Source organism: Capricornis sumatraensis, chromosome 12 (assembly GCF_032405125.1).
Source record: "Capricornis sumatraensis isolate serow.1 chromosome 12, serow.2, whole genome shotgun sequence".
In the NCBI taxonomy this organism is placed as follows: Eukaryota; Metazoa; Chordata; class Mammalia; order Artiodactyla; family Bovidae; genus Capricornis; species Capricornis sumatraensis.
Window position 1 is genome coordinate 41,160,091 of NC_091080.1, and position 24,872 is coordinate 41,184,962.

Below are 24,872 nucleotides of genomic sequence, written 5' to 3' on the forward strand. Positions count from 1 at the left end.
TAGGGGGCCCGGGTTTGATCCCAGGTAAGGGAATTAGATCCCACATGCCCCAACTTACATGCTGCAACTAAGACCTGGTTGGTGCAGCCAAATACGTAAACTTACTTTAAAAAGAAAAAAAGGTCTAGTATAGGGAGGGACTCTCCTCAATACTCTGTGAAGGTCTGCATAGGAAAAGACTCTAAAAATGAGGGGAGATATATATATGTATGACTGGGAAATGTTGCCGTATGTCTGAAACTAACACAATACTATACATCAACTGTACTCCAATTAAAAGCAAAACAAAACAAAAACTCTCCCCTCTAAAAAGTTTTCTCTTTTTTCCCTATTCCCTCTTCCCCTTTCTCTTCTCACTATCAGGGTTATTCTCTTGCCCTACTTTTTCCCCTCAGCTTGAAGGTTTTCTGCAGATTAGAAATCTATGGTCAGAGTTACACGAGATATAAAATAAGAAATAACCCATCTGGCTGGGCGGGACTGGTGTGAATGCTGACAGCACAAGTTATAGTTCCTTTCATTTTAAAATACCTAAGGGCTCGCTCCCCTTCAGTGTCACAGAGAAGGTGGTGTGACCGCCCTGTTTTTATAGCCTTGGAGAGTGCAGTGGCCTGGAGAAGGGCAGTAAATACTGAGCAATGGTGGGAGCAGCTGCCAAGAAGAAAGATAAGAGGATACATTCACCTTCCCGGGGCACCTGCATACATCAGAGCTTCCCCTTTATAAAGTCTCCTTCTTGGACTTCCCTGGTGGTGCAATGGGTAGGGATCTGCCTGCCAATGCAGGGGACACAGGTTTGATCCCCAGTCTGGGGACCCCCAGTCTGGATGATCCCATATACGACAGAGTAACTAAAACCTGTGCACCACAAATACTAAGCCCGCGCAACCTAGAGCCTGTGCTCCGCAAGAGAAGCCACCACAGTGAGAAGCCCATGTACAGCAAGGAAGAGTAGCCCTCATTTGCCACTACTAGAGAAAGCCCTCGCGCAGCACCGAAGCCCCAAGGCAATCAAAACTAAAATAAATAAGTAAATTAAAAAAAAATAAGTCTCCTTTAACTTCCAAATTGCCTTCTTAACCACTCCCCTGCCCTTAAAAACTCCACTCATTTTTTATCAGGAAAATGAAGGAAGAAAGATGAGCAGTTGTAGGGCCTGGATTCCAACTAGAGTCCTTTTCTTATCTCTCTGAGCAGATGACTAGCAGACCACAACTAATATGTTCCAGGAAGAATATGTCGACACTTTAAAATAAAAATGCACAGTGTAAGAGTTTCAAGTTAAGTTTTATTGGGGGCAAAATGAGGACTGCAGCCCAGGAGGCAGCACCTCAGATATCCCTGAGAAAATGCTTCTAAGAGGTAGGGAGGAAGGACAGTATATGTGTAATTTGAGGTTCCATCCCTGGGTGGGAAAGATTCCCCTGGAGAAGGGAATGGCTACCCACTCCAGTATTCTTGCCTGAAGAATCCCACGAACAGAGGAGCTTGTCAGTCCATGGGGTCCCAAAGAGTCAGACACGACTGAAGCGACTGAGCACGCACGCATGCACAGGCAATTAAGCACATATTTTCCCAGAACGTTTCTGCTCATCATGAGGCACAGCCATCATGGATTTTAGTCCTTTTCTAGATATGAGGAGATATAAGAATTGGGCTCATAAAAGTCTTCTCCTAAAAATATCTAACTATCTGAAGACCTGTCTTGCCAGTAGCCATTCCCACCCCCAGCACAGAGTGCCTCATTTCTCTCCACCTTGAACTCCTTCAGGGGATGTTGAAGGTCAGAAGCTGCAGCAACAGATGATTCAGTCCTTGTAGAGGTGGACGGCAAGTGCCAATTTGTCATTGACAAATAACACAGTTACTTTGGTTTCAGTTTTCTTAGGGGTAAAGTCAGGAGCCTAGACTAGAAGGTTTCTGTGGTCTATGAGTCAAGCTGTTTTGTGAATCTGGTTTTAAATAGGTTGATCCGGGTCACCCAAACAGTTTACCCTGGTTCTCCCTCCATTTCAGAACACTTCTTTCCTGGACACCTCTGCCCTGGAAAAGACAGCTTTTGATCCCCCCCACCCTGGTCCCCTGAGTATGCATCCCTCCCCCTTACAAGTAGTAAATCCAGCTCGTTCATCTTCAGGGGTGTTTCTGGCGGTTCGCTGGAGGGAAAGTGCAGTCCCCGCTTTGCTCGAGGGTTATACTCTGTGTCCACCTCAAGGGTTTCAGCAATACGATCCTGTGAGACTGTTCTGTCCACTTGACAGATAAATGGAAGCTCACAGAGATGAAATAATTAGCTCAAGGTCGTACCACCAGGAAGAGCCAGCGACCACACTCTCGACCACCTAACTCTGCTCGAAGCACTCTCTCTCCTGCACCCTCCACGGGCACCCCTACCGGGTGCCCCTCTTCCACGTTTCCCAGGGCACTTGCCCAACCCACTGAGCTGCTGGGGGCGGGGGTGGTTGCACCCCAGAATGTCACTTCTGCAACAGATCTCCTGTGTGCTCCCGTGAAGAGCGCTATTCGGTCCCAGAAATGCTCTCTACCCACAGTCCTCGAACTTGCGGGGGGCTGCGGGGGCTGCAGAGGGACCCGCGGGGGTGGGCGGGCCTCTGGGGGCGGGAGCTCGAGAGTGGCGTCGGAGCGGACCAATCCCCGCGGGGGTGCTGGCCACGGGGCCCAATCGCAGGAAATCAGTGCCCGCCCCGGCGGCGGGGGTGACTCGGGGACTAACACCCCAGAGGCGCGTCCCCGGGGCAGGCGGCGCCGCTGAGTCACCGCGCGCAGGCCGGGCTGGGGACTCAGGGACTGCCGGCCGGGGTCGCAGGCGCGGCTGTCCCGCGCGGGCCCCAGGACCCGCCGGACCAAGATCGCACGCAGGACCGCGCCGGAGCCGAGTGAGGGCTGCGCGGTGGACTGTCGCGCTTGTCCCCTGGACGCGGAAGGGCGCTGTCTTGGTTTGCTTTAAAATAAGGGCTTGAGGTTTCCCGAGCTGGTTCATTTGGTCGAATTCAACGGACTTTCATTCCCCTTCCCGCCCCAGCGCGGCGGCGCAGACCCAGCCTCCGTGAGCACCTGCTGCCCAGGAGGCGCTGCAGGCAGGCCCCTCTGAAAGGAGAAAGCCCCCCAAGACTCCGGGCCCCGACAATGGCCAGACCCGCGCCCAGCAGCCTGGCAGGAAGACCGTGACCGTGGGGTGAGTTAAACAAAAGAAACAACGCCTTATTACGACTCGGAGCTGCTTCTTTAAAGGTCCACTTCCTGCCCCCTGTTCACCAGCAGCCAAAGCAATAATAAACAATTACGTAACTGTCGTGTCCCAAGAGCAACCTCACTGTTTCCTCTATGAAAACCAGCTGGCAGTATACAACGTGGGAGTTATAGTGTGATCACTGGTTGCCCCAGTGGGATATAACTTACTAAGACTATTTTAAAGAGTCTTCTTAAGGGTTCTTGGACTTTCCTGGTGGCTCAGATAGTAAAAAATCTACCTGCGGATACAGGAGACCCAGGTTCAATCCTTGGGTCAAGAAGATCCCCTGGAGCAGGGAATGGCAACCCACTCCAGTACTCTTGCCTGGGAAATCCCATGAACAGAGGAACCTCGAGGGCTACAGTCCATGGGGTCACCAAGAGTCGGATAGGGATGAGTGACTAACATACTTAAAGGTCCTTAAAAGTCCCTTGAGTTCTTAAAGGTCCAAGTTAATCATCCTGAGTCCTTAAAGGTCCAACTCTTAAAAATGAGAAGTATGACAGTCTCAGGTTTACTGAGTACCGAAAAGTTATTTTCGACGGAAGTGCTTACTGCTTTCTGTTCCCTAGTGTCCTTGTTTACTCCACCAAATGCCCCTAACTTCCCCATTGTTGAAAACCTAGTCTATCTGATAAGAGTACAACTGATTCTCTCCTTTTCTCTTTAATAGAACTCCAGCTGTCTACCCAAGCAAGATGAAGATTCCATTTGTAGAACCTGTCATTTGCCTTAGTGTATTCGCTCTGACTCTGAACAGCCCATTGACAACACAATATGTATACAGGAGGATATGGGAAGAAACGGGCAACTACAGCATTGCACTTGAGAGCAATACTTCTGAGTGTGCAAAGAACAAAAGCAGCCCGATTTTTGCATTCCAGGAGGTAAGACATGAAAATAGCCCTAAAGTGTATTATAAAAGAGGAATGCGCAGCGGGGTTTTAAAGGAAGGAGGATACCGCTCTCATCATACCTTGATCTCTGAAGGGTCACCCTAAAACCCCGAAGTCCCAAAGCAAGAGCCTTTATTCAGTTCTCTTTCTGTTTGAAGCTCCCTGACACCTCTAATCTGCCTCTTCTCCTTAAAACCCCTTTCTTCTCCTGTGATTCTGGCTCTTCTCCTTTCTCTCAGAAGATTTCAGTGCAGTCTCCTCTCCTGTGTGGCTGTCTCTTTCCTCCTTCCCCACAGGAAGCCTGAAAGTTGGGCAGGGCAGGCTGGAATGAGTGCTCGATAGACACAGGTGGAGTGAAACATGGATCTTACCTTTCCCTTGCCCCCTCGCTCCGCCTCTTTCCACTGCTCACCTGACCCAGTTTTTGGTGACCCCAGAACATAGCCCTTCCCTGAAGACTGTGGGCCCCGGGCCAGTGTCCACCATGGGGTATGGGTGGCATGTGCCATCCACCATTTGGTGTTATCAAATCAGCTTTGACCCCCGCCCCTCAAATGCTGAGGAGCATCTGTATGGGGGTGTGGGGGGTGGAAAGCACCCATTTGTGCTCTGAGGTCAGTGAAAATGTCCTGCCAGATACCACAGAGCCTGTCCTTCTCCCCATCCACTCTCCACCCCCAGGAGGGACACTGCCAGTCTCCTGCTCCTTAGGCAGTTCTTAACAGAGCCTGCCAATGTCCAAATGCAAAAGAGAGAGCAGCCAGATTGGGAAATTCCCTGCCCTGCCCCCAGCAACAATGCCTGAAAAACAACCACACTTAGGAGCTTTGAATTCTTCTGCTTGGGAAGAGGGGCAAAAGAGTGGCGCTGCCTCCCCAGTCAAAAGAGGAAAAAACCGTCAAGGGACTCTGGGTCACCTGCACCCTCAGAGAAAAAGAGATTATTTCCGAACAGCCATATGGATATCAAATTTCTGGCCTAGAAGGAGGTCATAAGAACAGAAGGGCCAAGAGTCTCTCTTCTTGGTTTTGTCTCCCTTCAAGAATGTTTCTTTGGACTTCCCTGGTGGTCCAATGGTTAAGATTCTGTGTTTTTCACTGTGGGGGCCACGGGTTCGATCCCTGGTCGGGGAAGTTCCGCATGCCAAGGCCAACAAACAAACAAACAAGAATGTTTCCTGTTACATGGATGTCGTTGCCAGGGAGTGAGAAGTTTCCAGAGTCTCATCAGTCTCTGCATTTGATTCTGTGTGTTCCTTCACCGGAGCCCTGGGAGCAGAGAAGGGGATGGAGGAGGAGAGGACTCGAGTGACTGAAAAGTCTCCTGCCCTCGCCCTCCAGCCTCGGTCCAGCTGCTGCGGTGACCTCTGTGACTGTGTGGTCACGAGTACTGGCCCCACTTCCTGCCTGGCCCAGCTGCTGAAAGCCCCTCGCTGCCCAGAGCAGTGGTCTCATATTGAAGATTTTTGCCAAAATTTTTCACTGACTGATTGATTGTGGTTTCATTGAATTAATAGTCAGGAGAGCCCACTGCCCTGGATGCCTTGGTTTACAATCAGTGCACTGGAGCTTCAGGTGCTTTTTCTCAAATTGGGGAACTGGATACCACCCCGCCCACAACTGGGATGGGGTGTGGCAACCTCCTCACCACCTGCACCTTAGGACCTAAGAGCACTTCCTTCTGGGCCCCTCCCTGGCCCTGTTCAGCTTTTCAGAGAATATTCTCCCCTCTTTAAATCCAAGAACACATGTTGCCCGTTTCCTGAGTGGCTGTCTCAGTGCCCAGCTCCCTAGGTGCGTTCTGGCCACATGCAAGTTGAGAGGTTTGTGGACTGCTCTTATACCCCTAAAAATAGGAGACAGACCTCTAAACTTGGAGGGGACAATTTCAGGTTTCCCAGCAGATGATGAAATTGTTCTCGCCCAGGAATTTGTGTATAAACCTTTTAATAACTAACAGAGTCCCTTGTTACCAGCAGATAAGAAATATTTTCTACTCAACTGAAATTAATATATACATTTTAGCCTATGAAATTGTGACTTTCTTAAAACTGGCAGTACTTTCCTTAGTTTCTCCTGTCTCAGTACATTGTTATTCTGTTCCATCTTGTATAGGAAATAGCATTTTTTCCACTCTGATTTCTATCATCTACCCTTATATGACATATAATTATAATTCTCCAGAGTTTAAAACATACAGACACACAAGAATTTCTTCTGTCTCAACATTTATGGTTGACAGATGCTTTGAGTTTGCTTTGTTAAAAACTGCATTTCAAAACATGGGTTGCAGATGAGAGCAGTCTGTGTAAAAGACTGGGTTGGAATGACAGTGGATGGAAAGGAGAGGAAAACAGGACATAGGAGGAGGCGTGGAAAAGGGAGGAGAACCCCAAAATGGAACATCTTGTTGAGGAGTTGATTAAAAGATAACTGTTTCACTTGTTTGTTTATTCAATAAACACTTACTTGATGGCTCCTATGTCTGTAGGAGGTACCAAGATGTGCTCAAGAAATTTATTCTAGTATAGACACAAAACAGGCAAGAGTGATTTAGCACTGACTGTAGGAGGGCCCTGTGCGGAGCACCTTATGTTTAATTTTAAGTCTCCTGGCAGCCTGCGAGATTGGGACTGTTGACATTCCCTCTCGTCAGATGAAGAAGCTCTGGAATCAAGTAATTTGGTCAGGTTCACACGCAGCAAGTTACAGACTCCTGCTTCACTTGACGGTTCGTTCATGTCATCCATCCGTCTGTTGAGTACCTGGAAGCACTGTTCTTGGAGCCGGTCTTGGTTCCACACCTGCCCTGGGAGCTTAGATTGGAGTAGGGAGGTCATGGAATGCACATCTAGAGTAACATATCATGTCCTGTCAAGGGGTGGTGAGTCTCTAGGGAGAAAAACGGCAGGATGAGGGGCTGGAGCGTTGGGTAGGGGTCAGTGGGATTGCTTTAGTTGGAGTGATGGTCAGGGAAGGCCTCTCTGAGGAGGTGGTTCTGAATTAAGGAAGTAAGCTGTGTGCGGATCGATCAAGCGGAGAGAACAGCAAGTAGCCTGGAGGTTTGCAGAATCTGTGCTGGGGGACTGCCCCCCAGCCCCCTGCCACCACCCACAAGGAGTTTGCATTTACTCCAGTGGAAGGAAAGTCATTGAGGGACTGTCACATGAGCTGACGTGCTCACGATGAGAGGAGTGACGTGAGCTGATGTGCGTCTACCTTCATTGGTGCACTTTTTAGCAATTACACCACACTTCCGGGAGTCCCTTTTGCCTACATAGTTGATCAATGTTAAGACAAGTAGGAAAGAATGATTCAAATTGCCATAATTGACTTCCTGTTTGGAATTGTCAGTGGATTAACAGGACTGTCTTCTGTCCTTCTGTTTAATTTAAAATTTTTTTTTATTTTCTGTTTTTTACAATGTTTATACTACAACTCAAATCAGCTATAAAGATCACCTAAAACTGCTGTGTACAGAACTGACTGGATGGAATCCAGGTTCCTCTGATTCCAGAGCTCAAGCTCTTAATCATTACACAGAAAGTATAGCTAGCGGATGATAACTGTTGTGTGAGAAGCTTCGGAAGGAGGGATAATGACGTGGGTTTGGGAATTTCAGGGAAATCCAAGCAGGACTGACTGTGGATGGTGCCTGGAACATAGACTGTACTTGGAGTGAGTGGGCATGATGCAGAGGAGTGAGGCCAGGCCACATCTTGGGAACTTCAGGCTCCAGCCTAAGGAGCGTGGACTTTCTCAGGCAGGCTGGGGAGACACTGCAGCTTTGAGAGGTGAGAGACACACTGACAGTGTGCTCTGGGAGATGTGCCCAGCATCCGGGTCTGTGATCTGCAAAGTGATAAGGCTGGTGTTACACTTGAACTGAGTAAAGAGACCAGTGAGATGTCAGAGTAGTGGAGAGCAAAACCAGTGGGAGTTGTTCACATGGCAACTATGGGACCGTCAAGAAGATAAAGGCACAAGAAAGACTGGCGGGGGAGGAGAGGCAGGCAAGATAGATTGTGCTGGGGAACATGGACGAAGGGAAAGGTTAGAAGCAAAGATGACTCAAGTTTTGGCAATACAGAATGGCTTGAATTTTATACATATATAAAAATTAAAATAGGCTCACTATTTAAAAATTAATTCAGTATCCGATATTTTTGTGGTTCATCAGGTTTTTAGGGTGCCTTCTAAATATGATATGAATAAATTTTTTTAAATGAGTTTGCATGTGTGCTAAAACACTTCAGTTGTGTCCAGCTCTTTGCAACCCCATGGACTGTAGCCCACCGGGCTCCTCTGTCCATGGGATTCTCCACACAAGAATACTGGAGTGGGTTGCCATGCCCTCCTCCAGGGTATCTTCCTGACCCTGGGACTGAACTTGTTTCTGATTATACCTTGCCAATGAGACATAATGGCAAGTGGGTTCTTTACCACTAGTGTCATGTGGAAAGCCTTTAAACTGAGTTTAGTCATCACCATTATAAAAATGGCACCCAGCTTTAATATAAAGTTTGGAAAATACACAGAAGAGGCAAGAAGACAATGCTTTTAAATCACCCAAGTTCTTTACATCAAATAACTAGTGCAATGATGGTTGTGTCTGCCAATCTGTGTGCTCATAGTTGTGCCAGGCCTCAGGAAAGCGGAGTTCATCTCACTCCTTAGTTCATGGCACACTACCATCTTTAGTCAATATAGAACTCTTCTTTGGGTTTTATCTTAGTTTTTAGTAAATAAAGGAATATTTGTGGAGACACATGTAAAAAGGAAAACTGAGCTCTACCTAAATAAAAGTCTGTCAAATATGACACTTACATGTGATATTCATTCCCTTAGTGTAGACAGAAAGATGTATCATGGGAAAAGGTATCCTTTTTCCTTTAGAACGCGATCTCTTAGTGTGAACTGTCCGCAGAAGAAAGTGAAAGAAAATGAAATTTGCTCAGTTGTGTCTGACTCTGTGACCCCAGTTCGTGGAATTCTTCAGGCCAAAATATTGGAGTAGGCAACCTTTCCCTTCTCTAGGGGATCTTCCCAACCCAGGGATTGAACCCAGGCCTCCCATATTGCAGGTGGATTTTTTACCAGCTGAGCCACAAGGGAAGCCCAAGAATACTGGAATGGGTAGCCTATCCCTTCTGCAGGGGATATTCCCAACCCAGGAATTGAACTGGGGCCTCCTGCATTGCAGGCAGATTCTTTACCAGATGAGCTATCAGGGAAGTCCACAGAAGAAAAAAGAAGTCATTACATGGCCAGTCCTGAGGCCTTGGGCTCTGTGGATCCTTGATGTGAGTCAGAGATACACCAATACATACATTTCATTTTTATGGGTCAGTGTCTCCACTGTGGACCTTGAACATTATGACTGAGCATTGATGATTATATCAGCTCTTGATCTTTGCGTTGTGAACTGGATAATGATTTAAGTTGAGAGCTTCCCTGGTGGTCCAGTGGCTGAGACGTCTTGCCCAATGCTGCTGCTGCTAAGTCGCGTCGGTCGTGTCCGACTGTGTGCGACCCCATAGATGGCAGCCCAACCAACAGGCTCCTCTGTTCCTGGGATTCTCCAGGCAAGAACACTGAAGTGGGTTGCCATTTCCTTCTCCAATCATGAAAGTGAAAAATGAATGTGAAGTCTCTCAGTTGTGTCCGACTCTTCATGACCCCATAGACTGCAGCCTACCGGGCTCCTCTGTCCATAGGATTTTCCCGGCGAGAGTTGTAGGGTGCCGTTGCCTTCTCTGTGCCCAATGCTGGGGGACCTGCAACTAAGAGTTCACGTGGTGCAACAAAGATCAAAGATTCAGCTTGCCACAACTAAGACCCAGGGCAACCAAATGAATAAATATTTTTTAAAAACAAAAACAAAAAACTCATGCACTATAAATTCCCCATCCCTGACTTACCAGCTCTTGCTTGATTTTTCAAAAGTCTATACCAAAATACTTTCAGGCACGTTGTAAACACCTCTGTAAACACTTTGTCTTCTTTTTCTTTGCAGGAAGTCCAGAAAAAGGTGTCTCTTTTTAACCTGCAGATGGACATAAGTGGGTTAATTCCTGGTCTCGTGTCTACGTTCGTGTTTCTGTCACACAGTGACCATGGAGGAAGGAAATTCCCTCTGATTTTGTCTTCTGTCGGCGCTCTTGCAAACAGTGCTTGGCTCTGTCTGCTCTCCTATTTTGCCCTTCCAGTCCAGCTTCTGATTGCATCTACCTTCATTGGTGCACTTTTTGGCAATTACACCACACTTCTGGGAGCCTCTTTTGCCTACATAGTTGATCAGTGTAAAGAAAAGAAACAAAGAACGATCCGAATTGCCATAATTGACTTCCTGTTTGGAGTTGTTAGTGGATTAACAGGATTGTCTTCTGGCTATTTTATTAGAGGGTTAGGTTTTGTGTGGTCCTTTTTAATTGTTACCGTGGCTCTTTTTGTGAACTTGCTTTATACTTTATTTTTTCTTGAGGATTCGATGAAAGAGTCTTCATCTCAGAATATTTCTGTATCGTGGACCGAAACCTTTAAAAACCTATTTCACCGAACATACATGCTTTTTAAAAATGCTTCTGATGAGCAACGGTCTTTGTGTTGTTTGTTGCTTTTCACGATGATCACTTACTTTTTCGTGACCATTGGTGTTTCCCCCATTTTTGTCCTTTATGAATTGGATTCGCCGCTCTGCTGGGATGAAGTTTTAATAGGTTACGGGTCAGCTTTGGGTAGTTTCACTTTTTTCAGCAGTTTCCTAGGAATATGGCTTTTTTCTTACTGTATGGACGATATTCACATGGCCTTCATAGGAACTTTGACCACCATGGTGGGCATGGCTATGACTGCTTTTGCCAGAACAACATTGATGATGTTTTTAGGTAAGTTACGAGTTACAAGTATACCCTGGAATTTCGTATTTGATGTTTATATAAAATGAATGCAGTCTGATGGTTGAGAAACTTTAATACAAAATTCTCTATTTAATGTATTCTAGTTTAATTAAAGGTAATTTGTTAAAAGCAAATTTGCCAGAAGCTGAAAAACAACTGACTTAAAATAATTTTGTTTAATAACCACAATTTTCTAAATTTGCACATTTGCCCAGAAACTGTCCTGAGGAAACTTCTTCTTGTGAATCAGTTCTTCAATATAACATTCACCAACTTAAAATATTTCTTAAAGTGCTACTAAGAAGGCTACTTTAGATTAAAAAAAATAAGACTGTTATGTAAAGGATGCTCAAAAGATTTATAAGAAAAATGTTCACTGAATATATTCAAGCCTATGACCATACCACCCTGAACGTGCCCGATCTCATCTGGATGTATTCAAGAAGACTTTGCAAATTGAAATTTCAGCAAATTGATCATTTCATGAATTAACTTTTGATGAATCACATTCTGACAAGCTGACCTGTTTCCTTAACTACCTGCACCCCATCAGTGGTTTTTGTAAGGCTTGAGTGAAAATACTGCACTTGCAAAGGTTAAAGGATCTGTAAAGTAAGACCTCAAGAGAGGTCCATTTAGTCTTTTTCTACAAAGGCAGTATTAACCTCTTGCTACCCTGCAGGGGGGCAGGATGACCAAGCAGAATTGTGCTTAATTTCCATCTGCAGAGCCAGGTGATCTTAGGCTAGTTACTGAACTGCTCTGAGCCCTTATTTTTTTATCGCTAAAATGGGCATCGTGGTGCTTGATTCAGAGGATTGTCACGAATATTAGAAGAGATAACTGTAAACCACTTAGCACAATGCCAAGAGTTCAGAAAAGGACAGGTCCCTCTCCCCGTCTCCCTTGGAATTGCCAAGGCCAAAGTCAGTTAATATGTGTGAGAACTTTACAGTGATCTGCAAATGTAATATCTTACTGTTTTATCTTATAATGAAAAATGCTACTGACTCTTAAGGGTCAGAAGTTAAGAACAAAGGCAATTTGTGTTCCTGAAATTTTTCAGCCACAAAGATGAACAACCAACAAGATAAGGAACCAGTTTGCCAATGAGCAGATCAATAAAAGAACACTAGCACTAAAAATGCCGAGTCTGAAAGAGCAAAACCAGAAAACAAACAAAAAACTTATTAACAAACAAAAAACGTACTGTGGATCTGTGATATAAATACATACGTATACCCACTCTTTTTTAGATTCTTTTCCATATAGGCCATTACAGAGTGTTGAGTAGAGCTCCCTGTGCTCTACAATAGGTCCTTATTAGTTATCTATTTTATATCTAGCAGTGTGTATGTGTCAGTCCCAATCTCCCAATTCCTCCTTCTTCTCTCCCCTTACCCTCAGGAACCCTAAGTTTGTTTTCTACATCTGCAGAAAGTAAACTCATCTTAAACTGACCTGTCCATTGTCTATCTTCCTTTATTAAGCAGAATTCTTCCATTAATTAATTCAGTCATTAGAAGTAATGAAGCAGGATGCTTAGAGAAAATGAACTGTTTAGAGGGAAAGTGTTTCAGGCTTAAAACTGACCCTGAGTTTTCCGATCGAGCCAGTTAATTGTTATCTCTTCCTCTCACAGTCAGGCTGCCGTTTCTCTTCACTGTCATGCCTCTCTCTGTTCTACGGTCCATGATATCAAAAGTGGTTCGTTCTTCTGAGCAAGGTGAGTGTAATTTGCTTAAGAAACAGAATGACTCTATAATCTGTACCACCCCGTAGCCGTGTACGATCAGTGTCTGTTTCTTCAGAATATTCTCAACCCTTTTTCTGCACAGAACTCCTTTTGAATCAAGTGGTAAGGTATGTGTTAGGAAGAGCTGATATTCAGGCAAGGGAGCCCCTGCCCAGGGCCTGGTGCTGCAGAGGGCTTGCTCTGGACATGCCCCGTCCCACTGCAGAAGATTGCATAATTCAATACATTTAAAAATATATTTCTGGATTCTTTTCCACGCATAAGACGTAGCTATATATTCACTAAGATGTTTGTTGATTGTGTGATGCAGAGTAATTGGAAAATCACTTAGGAATATAAAAACTACATTATGTAAAAACTTAGATGCTTCCTTGAATTATGTAATGGTTTCTTAGATACAACACCAAAAGCACAACAACAACAAAACAGATAGATTAGAGTTTTTCCAGATTAAAAACTTTTATGCTTCAAAGGACACCATCAGGAAAGTGAAAAGAATATGTAACTTTCTTCTGTATTTTCCAAGTCTCCTGTAAATGTTTTGCCATACTTCCATACTTAAAAAAATAAAAAGGAGAGAGGGGAAAAAAAAAGGAAAGTGAAAGGACAGCCCACTGAATGGGAAAATATATTGATACTTGCAAACCATATGTCTGATAAGGAACTTGTGTCCAAAATATACTAAAACTCAGCAATAAAAAGATGATCCAATTAAGAAATGGGTGAAGGATTTGAACTGACATCTACAGAGAAGATGTACAAATGGCCAAACAAACACATGAAAAATGATCAACATCATTAGCCATCCGGGAAATGCAAATTGGAACCACACTGAGACCCACTGAGATGGGTGAAATGAAAAAGACAGACCGTAAGAAGTGTTGATGAGGATGTGGAGAAGCTGGAACCCTCATGCACTGCTGGTGAGAAAATCATCTAAAATGACTTGGCCATTTAACAAAATAGTTTGATAGCTCCTGATAAAGTTAAATAGAGTTACCGTATGACTCAGCAATTCCATTCCCAGGTATACCCTGAAGAGGAATGAAAACATATGTCCACACAAAAAATCTTGCACACTAACGTTCATAGCAGGATTATTTATAATAGCCAAGAAGCACAAACAATGCAAATGTCCGTGAACTGGTGAATGCGTAAGCAGAATGAGGTGTGTCTGTCCCACGGAATGTGACTTCACAATAAAAAGAAATGAAGTCATGATACACATTACAACAGGGATGAACCTTGAAATCATTATGCTAAATGAAAGAAGCTGGTCACAAAAGGCCACACATTATTATGTAAATATGATTCCATTTACACAAAATTTCCAGAATAGGCAAATTCATGGAGACAGGAATTCCACCAGTGCTTCCCCACACTCTGGAGAAAAGGGAGTGACCGATAATGGGCACAAAGAGTCCTTTGGGGAGATGAAAATGTCCTAAAATTAGATGGTGGGTGATGGTTGCCCAGTTTCTGTGAACACAGAAGAACCACTGAACTGTACAATTTAAAAGGGTGAGTTTTATATTATGTGAATTATATCTCAATAAAACTATTCAGGAAACAAAAATATCAACCTGCTTTGACTTAGAACTACAATAGACTTGTCAGAATGTATTATTTACTTTGGTTTAGTTTAGCTTGATTTATTTATCAACTCTTTTGAGAAGTGGTTTCATATTATTAAATACAGTGACATTTCAAAATGTGTAATTTGCATTTTGACATGTCTTATTGTGAGTTGAAATAACTTTGTCAATTCCATTGTGATTCCCTTGGTCCAGGATAGTAGAGTCATTTTGTTCTTAACTGCAAATGAAGAAATCCTTCTGGTGGTATTGAAATGTATAAAAGTGAATGTACTTCCATCCTTCATTACTTCTAAAAATGGATATTTTTGTTAAAACATTCGGTTCAGTTCAGTTCAGTCACTCAGTCATGTCCGACTCTTTGCGACCCCATGAATCGCAGCACGCCAGGCCTCCCTGTCTATCATCAACTCCCGGAGTTCACTCAGACTCATGTCCATAGAGTCAGTGATGCCATCCAGCCATCTCATCCTCTGTTGTCCCCTTCTCCTCTTGCCCCCAATCCCTCCCAGCATCAGAGTCTTTTCCAATGAGTCAACTCTTCCCATGAGGTGGCCAAAGTACTGGAGTTTCAGCTTCAGCATCATTCCCTCCAAAGAAATCCCAGGGCTGATCTCCTTCAGAATGGACTGGTTGGATCTCCTTGCAGTCCAAGGACTCTCAAGAGTCTTCTCCAACACCACAGTTCAAAAGCATCAATTCTTCTGCGCTCAGCTTTCGTCACATTAGGCACCTTAAAGTAATCTGAGAAGGGAAGTGCTACAGAGGTTTTCAGGTGCTTCTCCCTATCTCTATTATAATACCTTATGTAAAAAAGAGGAGGAAACTGACTTTTGCTAATTATTTTGAAATCTCTGTGCTCCATACAGCTATGAAATTCATCGCTAGAGCACCCTGGACTCCCTCTTAGTTTGTCATCTGTGTACTCCTTGAAATTCTATTAATACATGAAAGTGAAAGTCACTCAGTCACGTCCAAGGTTTGTGACCCCCATGGACTATACAGTCCACAGAACTCTCCAGGCCAGAATACTGGAGTGGGTAGCCTTACCCTTCTCCAGGGGATCTTCCCAACCCAGGAATCGAACCCAGGTCTCCCATGTTGCAGGAGGATTCTCTACCAGCTGAGCGACTTTAATATATGGGACCCAGTTAAAACAAACAGACTTGAGTTTTGACATCTATTGGATTTTTTTTTAAGTTTAGAAAATAAACTCCATTGTGCTTTTATTTAATCAATTTATCTTTGGTAACTATTAAACAAGTTGTACTACTCAGGGAGTTGCAGCAAGAAGCTAGAGCTATTTCTTGGGAGGGTAGCTGTTTGTTTGCACAGCCTGACCGAGTTTCCGACAAGAAAAGACTCAAGCCACTGTGTAATAGGATTAGCACCATGGCACCATCCCTGGCTTTAGCAAGGCATTAGAAATAAAATAAAACAATGCCATAGTTAGATAACTAGGAGACCTTGTTTCCAATTAAACTGACTTCCTGTATTATCATAAATATCATAATATTCTGTATAATCTTGTATTATCATGGAGGCACCAAGTCCATATGCTACATGATGATGGATAACTGTGCCCTTGAACGAAGCTTTTATTCAATCACTTGACAAGTTTGTATTAGATGTCTACCATGTGCCAGCACGGCTAGACCCTGGGCGCACAGCAGTGAACAAAGCAAATTGCACTTGACATGGACAGAACTTTCACTGGGTTCAGAAGACACATCTCTGATAACTTAGCATTCTGCAGAGAGAGGTTTGTTTTATGAACATATGTCCTGTTGTTCAATGAAGACTCTGAAGCAATATATGAGAATATGTTGGAGAAGGAAAGAAATGGCAACCCACTCTAGTACTCTTGCCTGGAAAATCCCATGGAGAGGGGCCCGATGGGCTACAGTCCATAGGGCTGCAAAGAATGGGACACTATTGAAGCAACTTCACAACACACACACACACACACACACACACACACACACACACACACCAGAATGTGTATAATAGAGTGAAGATATAAATAGACAAAAATAAATACACAGTTTAAAAAAGCAAGACCATGGGGAAAACAAGAGGTTTATAGTTTATTTTATATACTATAAAATATAGTTTATATTATTATAAACTATAATCCAGCTGTGAAAGGTGATCCTCAAGCTTGCTTTTTCCTTCCTTATCAATCCAATTAAGCACAATCATTTACATAATTAGCACTGGGCTTCCCTGGTGGCTCAGAGGTTAAAGCGTCTGCCTGGAATGCAGGAGACCCGGGTTCGATCCCTGAGTCGGGAAGATCCCCTGGAGAAGGAAATGGCAACCCACTCCAGTACTCTTGCTTGGAGAATCCCATGGCAGGGGAGCCTGGTAGGCTACAGTCCATGGGGTCGCAAAGAGTCGGACACAACTGAGTGACTTCACTCACTCACTCATAAGGAAAATGCATTACAGTTTATCATGGAAAAGGAAACTCGGCAAAGTAGGGAACAAACACAGCAGCTTTAAAAAGAAAGAAGGATCTGCACAAACTGTAGGAACTTATACCACTGAAGCCAGGGGCTGAGAACAGCCATGGTGTTCTTAGTGATGTGAAATTTGACCAAGAGGAAGAACAGTGTGTCAAGATGCTCAACTGTCTTTTGGAAGTTTAACTCTTCAGTCAACATGGTCTTGGATTCCAGACAGGACTCAAAACTCATGGAATAAGGACCATTTCTCTGACTGACTGTGAGCTTGAGCTGACCCCGAAGCCATTTTCAGGCTTCTTGAGCAATGCTCCAAGGCCTGCCCTTTCCCATGCCCGGGGTGTAGCAAGCAAGAAGGACAGCAGAGTCCCCTCCGAGGGGAGACAGTTGTAAGCAGGTTAAGACAGAAAAGTATGTTTTAGAGAATCACTGAGTAACAGCCTGTGGCATAACCTTCACTAGAGCACAGGGCAGTGACGTAGTTACTGGACGAGTCAAACAGGAAACTGATGTAACTGATTCTTTTGTTACTCTAGAGGAAGAGATCAAATTCAAACTGCAGAACATATGATAAGATTCCCAAGGGCTTCCCAGGTGGCGCTAATGGTAAAGAACCTGCTTGCCAATGCAGGAAACATAAGATCCCTGGGTTGGGAAGATCCCCTGGAGGAGGGAGTGGCAACCCACTCCAGGATTCTTGTGTGGAGAACCCCATGCACAGAGGAGGCTTGGAGGGCTGCGGTCCATAGGGTCATAAAGAGTCAGACACGACTGAAGCGACTTAGCACGCAGGTACATGTGATAAGATTATGTCTCTCTGCCTTGCCTGTCACTCTTGCCAGATCTGACCCGACCTGGATGTTGCCCACAGGGAGCCATCCTGCCCCGCAGCTGTGTCACAGATTAGCCCAGGGACCAAGAGTGGCAGGGGGGAGCCTGGAAACTCAGGGGCAGGTGGTTCTGTGTCTGAGGCTGTGGTCGGGGCAGACACACAGCTGATTCCACACGCCTAAGCAGCCGGTGCTTTTTAGCTTTTCCCCATGGATCCTGGAAGTACTGATTCCAGCTCCTCTCATGTCAGGTCCAAGGAGAACTCCTGACCTCAGTTTCTTCACCCACAAAATGGGTGACTGCCTCCTTCACCAGGCAGCACCCCCATGTTTGCAGTTTTCTGTTATTTTGGCTTGTTGTTTTGTAACTCAGCCTTTTCTCTCTTTCCCTCCACACCCCGCCCCCAAACAGGCACCATGTTTGCTTGTCTTGCTTTCTTAGAAACACTTGGCGGAATCACTGCGGTTTCTACTTTCAACGGAATTTATTCAGCCACTGTTGCTTGGTACAAAGGCTTTGTCTTTCTGCTCTCCGCTGTTTTATTGCTAATTCCAGCCATCAGTCTATGGTAGGTCATTATTTATTTTTTATCCTTTTATCAAAGGCTAGATGGATTGAATGAACTCCCTGACTTTACCAATACAATAACATAGATCTGTTGAAGTTTTGCCTCAGAATGTATTTTTCTCAAGAACTTTTAGACATGATGACATCTGTCAATAATTTTGTAGACTTAAGAAAAAAAAGATAGTGGCATGGCCTTCCAGGACTAGGAGGAAGAAAGACTGGATTAGACGGAGACTCTGAGAAGCTACCCCTTATCTTTAAATGAACAAGATTGCTCTGAGAAGATATACTTTAATACAGATTCTTGGGTAAATGATAAGAGCAGATAGAATGCACTGGATATTAAGAATTCTCTTTCCTTTCCTGAGAGTTGGCTTATTAAATTATTTCCTTTTCAAATGTAAATATACAAATAAATGCCAAGTACAGAATTCTATTTATGAACAGTACGTAGAATAAAATGACCAGAGGCACAGACTCGTGAGAAATAATGTGTTTCTTCCTCTGCCTTTCAATGAACAAAAAGTGTAAGCCATATAGGTAAGTGGTTGTGAAAACGCACGAGCAAGTATACTTGACACGTTCTGTGGGGCCCAAGCCTTGAGCCAAGAGCCCTTCAACCAGCCTCTGCTGGGCCTGCCCATCTCACTCGGCTGAGAACAGGAAAGGGGGGTGTAAGCTGGGGCACAGGGCCTGGGATCTTCGCGCCCCCTGAGCGCCGTGGGCTGCGGCCGTGAGGGAGGGAGGACAGAGCCTGTCTGCACAGGCTCTTAACTCCTTCAAGGTTGGGCAGGCACCTTGTTCCAAGTAGGACCTCAGCACGTCTCTCTCAGCGGAACGCTGATACTTGAATCTGCAGAGGCTGGACGACAGTAGTGTTTACCAGTCCTCTGTAACTGTGATGAAAAGCTATTCTTACCAGATACCTTTTTAGAAGGAGGCTATTCACCTGTTGAATTGGCAATACTAAAACTCCATGCTGAGCCAGTGAGCACTTGATGAGACCAGCAACCTTGTTCTTTGCTGGAAGTAGGGTTATCGCACATTATCATTTTTGGAAAGCAATTCATGAACACGTATCAAAAGTTTCCCCAAAAAAGTTCATGGCATTTGAACCAGTGATTCCATTTAGAATCTTACCCTAAGGAAATGATCAGCAATGTCAAAAATTTATATACAAAAAGTTCATTATGGCAAAATATTTTAATGACCAAAATGGCTGATGATAGGAATTGGTTAAATAAATGATGGTGCATCCATATGGTGAAAAATAACTTATAAGAACTGTACTACATGGGAAGCAGAATAATGGCTCATTTAAATTTTATTCTTCATTATATTTAGAAATATTCTGTTGTGGACACATATTGCTTTTATAATTGGAAAAATTAGTACAGAGAGATAAAAGGCTGTTATCCTTTTAATAATGCTTCTAATGTAAATGCAGATGGTCTTCTGAGTTTTGTTTTTTAAATATGTTCAATATTTTTAAAATTAAAATTACCTGCTATTTTAATTATGTCTAGATGTCTTCTGTCCAAGTTTCAGTTATAGGCATGAAACATGAACTTCACTAATAGCTTATAATATTTTGTGGGGACTACGCAGAGTAGACAGTGGGAGATGGACATCTTAGGAATCTGGAAGAGGTAGAACTCATGTCGTTTTTTTAATTAATATTTTCAGAAATCTATGCATAAAAGTCTGCTAGATTCAAAATAACCACTACCCTCCTTCTTTGCATAATTTATTAAAAAATCATGTAACAAGAGAAAGGATAGAACACAGGTTTATGTAGTGCCTTAATCACAGGTTTTTAAATGTCTCATTTGCTTTGGCAGTGTTGTCAAGTACGTCAGCAGAAATACGGGAAGCTATGTCCTTCTTATACAAGAAGAATCCAGCGAAGACACTTCGGACAGATGATTAATCGTGATTAAAAAAAATCCGAATGCACATATCATATGCTCTGACTTCTGAAGGATCTAAACTAGCTCTGATCAGGACTTCATGAATAATCAATGCTGCCGGTCCTTTCTTCTAAACTCTCAGAGAAAGAGTCCCTCCTCTAGCTTCTTAACAGTACCAAGCATTCTGAGCACTTTATGAAGAACAAGTGACATATTTCCAGTAGACAGAAGAAGAAATCTCAGAACGCCTTCCACTTTGGGATTTACAAAACAAACGGAAACTTACTGGTCTGAGAAACTTGATACGATCAAAAGCAATAATCTCCCTGATGTACTCTGGTCTCTCACATTGAGACCAAGAAGAATCCTGTTTGCTTCAGTTTCTTCATCTGCACAATGGATTTCTGACCTCTCTCAAAGATTTTGAAGGCATAACTGTTGAAAATTATGATGAGTCAGTCACTGATCGGAAAACTATAGACATTTCAAGCCTTTATAATTCTCCTACTTATAATTACCTACTCGGGTAATGCTTTGTTTCATCAAGGTGTTAGTGGTGTTAGTGGTGTTAAGGCGTTAGTGGTAGTCAAAGCTTTCAGTAGCTGCAAAATCCTTAAGAGAGAAGCACTTTAATGAATATGTTTACATTTTTCCTAATATGTTTCATCAATTATAATATTTCCATAACAGTGGGACAAAAATACAAATAGTTCCTAAAGAAAGGTAAACACCGAGTAGACAGCCAATCATGATGTAAATTAATTAGTGCTTATAGAGCCAATATTCATTCCTTATTTCTGTGAAAAGTAATCCATTTCCTACTGCCTTCTCCGTGGTCCCTGAAAACACCACATCCTTTCCTGCCTCCTGTCTGCACGCAGTGTTCCACTGGGCCTTCCTCCCTCCCCGCTGCACTGAAACTTTCAAGTCTCAGCAAAGGCAGAGCTTCTGCTTTCTCCATGTGGCTTCCAAACATTTCTACTTCCCCCACCACCACCGTCCCCCTAGTCCCTGCAGGGCTCCCCAAGCTCTCTGTGGGCACTGCCCTACCAGCGTCTTCCCTTGTCTTGTAAAATTTGCTTACCTAGTTGCAAATGAGTCCCTTGAGGACAGGGGCAGTTTGATTCCTCCGTACATCCTCAATAAAAGTTGAATTCAGTGACCACAGAATTTTGTTTTCACTTGTAAAAAATCATTTTAAGCTATATATTTAATGAAGTATGAGATTAACCAATGATATGCCATAGTCATGAAGCCAGCCTTGCAAAGAGATTGAAAAATGCGCTAAACCATATCTCCCATTTTCTAAGTTTCTGTCTGTAATAACACAAATGTCCTGAAGTACACCTAGATGATTAACTCCTTTGTAAGCTCTTCAAAGCAGATAGAGTCTTGTTTATAGCACTGCTTTCCCTGTAGGATAATCAATGATTGCTTGGCCAGCAGATAACACTCATATTTTAAAATACTAGAAATTCTTATTTCCAAGACTATTCCTTTTAGGTTTAGCTAAGGTCTTCTGGGCTATTCTCAGATTGATTGATTTATTTTTGTTTAACTTCCTGTTCAGTGCTCTTCCCAAACAAAAAAAAAACAAAGAAACAGTACTTTACAGTTTACAAAGTGCTTTCTATATCAACTTATTTTATCCTCTTAATAACCCTGCAAAGTAAATTATACCTCAGTGAAATGTTCAGTACTGTTCTTGGTGGCTCAGATAGTAAAGAATCAGCCTGCAATGCAGGAGACCCAGGTTCAATCCCTGGGTCGGGAAGATCCCCTAGAAAAGGAAATGGCAACCCACTCCAGCATTCTTGCCTGGAGAATCCCATGGACAGAGGAGCCTGGTGGGCTACAGTCCATGGGGGGAGGGGTCACAAAGAGTTGGACGAGTCAGACATGACTGAGTGCACGAGCACACTTGTACACACACACACACACACACACGTACACTACCTATAAGAAATGACGTTCTTTAGGTTCAGTAGGTTAGTTTGGAGACTTGAATGTGTTGTTTACTTGCTTTAAACTTTCCACTGCAGGCAGGAGCAGCCACCCCACCATTCTGACTAGTTAATATTCTAGTTGCCCAGAACCTTGCTGTAAATTGTGCAACGTGAATTCATGTGACCGGGTGGGGTAGCTATTTCACAACTGCCTGCCAGGGACAGCTGGATTTCCTACTTGGACTCTGTCTAATCCCACTCAGTCAGATAATTCATCCCCAATCCCACAGTTCTCTGGAGACATGTCTCCTATAAGACCAACTGTCTAATGCCAATTACTGAATCACCCAGAGATCCCAACTGCAGGCAACAACTTGCCAACTTGCACTGTTTATTTAAGCACACAGGGATCTACTGAAATGATAGCAGGAGCTCACAGCTCCAAAAAAAAAAGCCTAAACGAGGCTCAGGTTCAGAAAACAACCAAGAACCAGGGGGGCTCCAGAGATAAAGTCACAGCAACACAGCTACCATCGTGCAGCACGAAGGGTGAAGGGCATGGCCTGCACCAGTGACAAGTGGCCTCACCGTCCCCCTCCTGGCCCGCTCTGAAGTCCAAGTCCAGGACTGAGGTTTGATCAGCTCACCAGGATCACATGCCTGCCTCCAGGAGGCATCAGGAGCAGAAAGGTGGACCTTCCTAGCATTCTAGAGAGATAACAGGCACTACCTCCCCCAGACAACACAACACAGAGAGTTCAAAGTCTCTCAGGAAGTGACAGTGGATGTCAGACACACAAAATAAGACAGATAGGTCCTACACAGTGCACGGGGAAATTGAGAGAAATAGCATTTGGGTGCTGACTTTGCCTACCTTTCCCTTGAAGCCAAACCCTGGAGGTGTTCAGTTTTCATTTTATTGAGGGAAGAGAGAGGCTTCGAAAGCCAGGCTTAGTCCCTAAAATGGTAATGTGCTCTGTGTTCAAACCAGCAAAACAAAGCAAATCAAACACTGATTAAACAATATGCACCTTCAACAAAAATGAACTGGTTTCTGGACAGGGTATTACAAAAACAAAAACGTGTTATTTTGAAAATGGACAAAAATAAAATTAAGAAGAAAGCACATTTTCCCTGTCTTTCCTATATCAACTCTGTCCTTGGGTAACCAAATGGAAGGTCACAGTAAGTCTACTTCAAAGGAAGTATCCTGATTGAAAAAGAATGAAGGAATGACAGATTTAGAATTACCATTTTGCAGATACTCACAAATAAGTGGATCCATGCATTGTATCAATGGCCACAAACATCGCAGAATGAGAGCCTGTTAGGTACGAGCATCAGTTTTTGGCTGTGCCAGGTCTTAGCTGTGGCATGTGGGCTCCTAGTTGCAGCATGCAAGATTTAGTTCCCTGACCAGGGTTCAAACCCAGGCCCCTTGCTATGGGGAGGGTGGAGTCTTCAACAATGGACCACTAGGGAAGTCCAGGCACTAATGTCTTTTTATGGAAGAACATACCACTGATAAGGGGATCTTCCCAAAAAGAAGGAAGCAGAATCTGAACCTGATCAAGTTCACAGACTCAACTAGCAATTTACAGGAAATACAGGGTTGAGAAGGATGTGTTAATCTACACCACAAAGATGTAAACAGTAAAAATTAGACTGTGGGAAACCAGAGAACAAACAACTTGGTTTCTTCAAGAAATAGCAAGAAAAAGAAAAACAGGAGATAGAACCATAAGTCATGAAACAGTTGACACAAGAGCCAATCACGTGTGTAAGTTACTTGGATCTGATTCAAACAAAACAGCTTAAAAAAAATTATGACAACTTTTTGGACCTTCGAAAATCTGAATACTGACTGATATTTAACTGTAAGGAATTATTATTAACGTAAGTATGATAATGATAGTATTGTGGTTATGTTTAGCTTTGTAAACTGAAATATTTATACCTATAAATTATATCTGGAATTTTTTTCAAAATAATCTTGAGGGGAAAGTGGGTAAAAAATACAGATGAAATAAAATTGGCCAAGGATAAATTCTGGAAGTTAGATGAGGGAAACATGCGATTATGTTGTATTTTTCCATCTACTTTCAGGTGTTTGAAATTTTCCATAATAAAAAATGTAAAAAGAAGAATGATGCAAAGCTTCTTGGGTCTTATTAGTTTCCTGTGTCTTCTATTAAATTTTCATAATATGCCTCAGTTCAGTTCAGTCGCTCAGTCTGTCCAACTCTTTGCGACCCCATGGACTGCAGCATGCCAGGCTTCCCTGTCCAACACCAACTCCCAGAGCTTGCTCAAATCATGTGCAGTGAATCGGTGATGCCATCCAACCATCTCATCTTCTATCGTCCCCTTCTCCTCCCGCCTTCAATCTTGCCCAGCAGCAGGGGCTTTTACAAGGAGTCAGTTCTTCGCATCAGGTTGCCAAATTATTGGAGTTTCAGCTTCAGCATCAGCCCTTCCAATGAACACCCAGGACTGATCTCCTTTATGATGGACTGGTTGGATCTCCTTGCAGTCCAAGGGACTCTCAAGAGTCTTCTCCAACACTACAGTTTAAAAGCATCAATTCTTTGGTGCTCAGCTTTCTTTATAGTCCAACTCTCACATCCATATGTGACCACTGGAAAAACCATAGCTTTGACTAGACGGATCTTTGTCAACAAAGCAAGGTCTCTGCTTTTTAATATAATGCCTACTTTAAAAAAAATTGTTTGTTTGGCTGCACCAGGTCTCACTT

At 43.6% G+C, this 24,872-nt stretch overlaps 1 protein-coding gene and 1 non-coding gene across 2 annotated transcripts; both read left to right on the forward strand.

The window, feature by feature from the left end:
* Nucleotides 1-2,786: 2,786 nt before the first annotated feature.
* On the forward strand, nt 2,787-24,168 carry SLC46A3 (solute carrier family 46 member 3). The gene is made up of 6 exons (XM_068984267.1): nt 2,787-3,196; nt 3,927-4,140; nt 10,165-11,035; nt 12,690-12,773; nt 18,106-18,262; nt 20,103-24,168. Exons 2-6 carry the CDS (start codon nt 3,952-3,954, stop codon nt 20,185-20,187), a joined length of 1,386 nt encoding a protein of 461 aa, XP_068840368.1. The 5' UTR covers nt 2,787-3,196; nt 3,927-3,951; the 3' UTR covers nt 20,188-24,168.
* Nucleotides 16,622-16,694, forward strand: TRNAS-GGA (transfer RNA serine (anticodon GGA)). Its single transcript has one exon. It is a non-coding gene; the product is annotated as a tRNA-Ser (tRNA).
* Nucleotides 24,169-24,872: the final 704 nt, after the last annotated feature.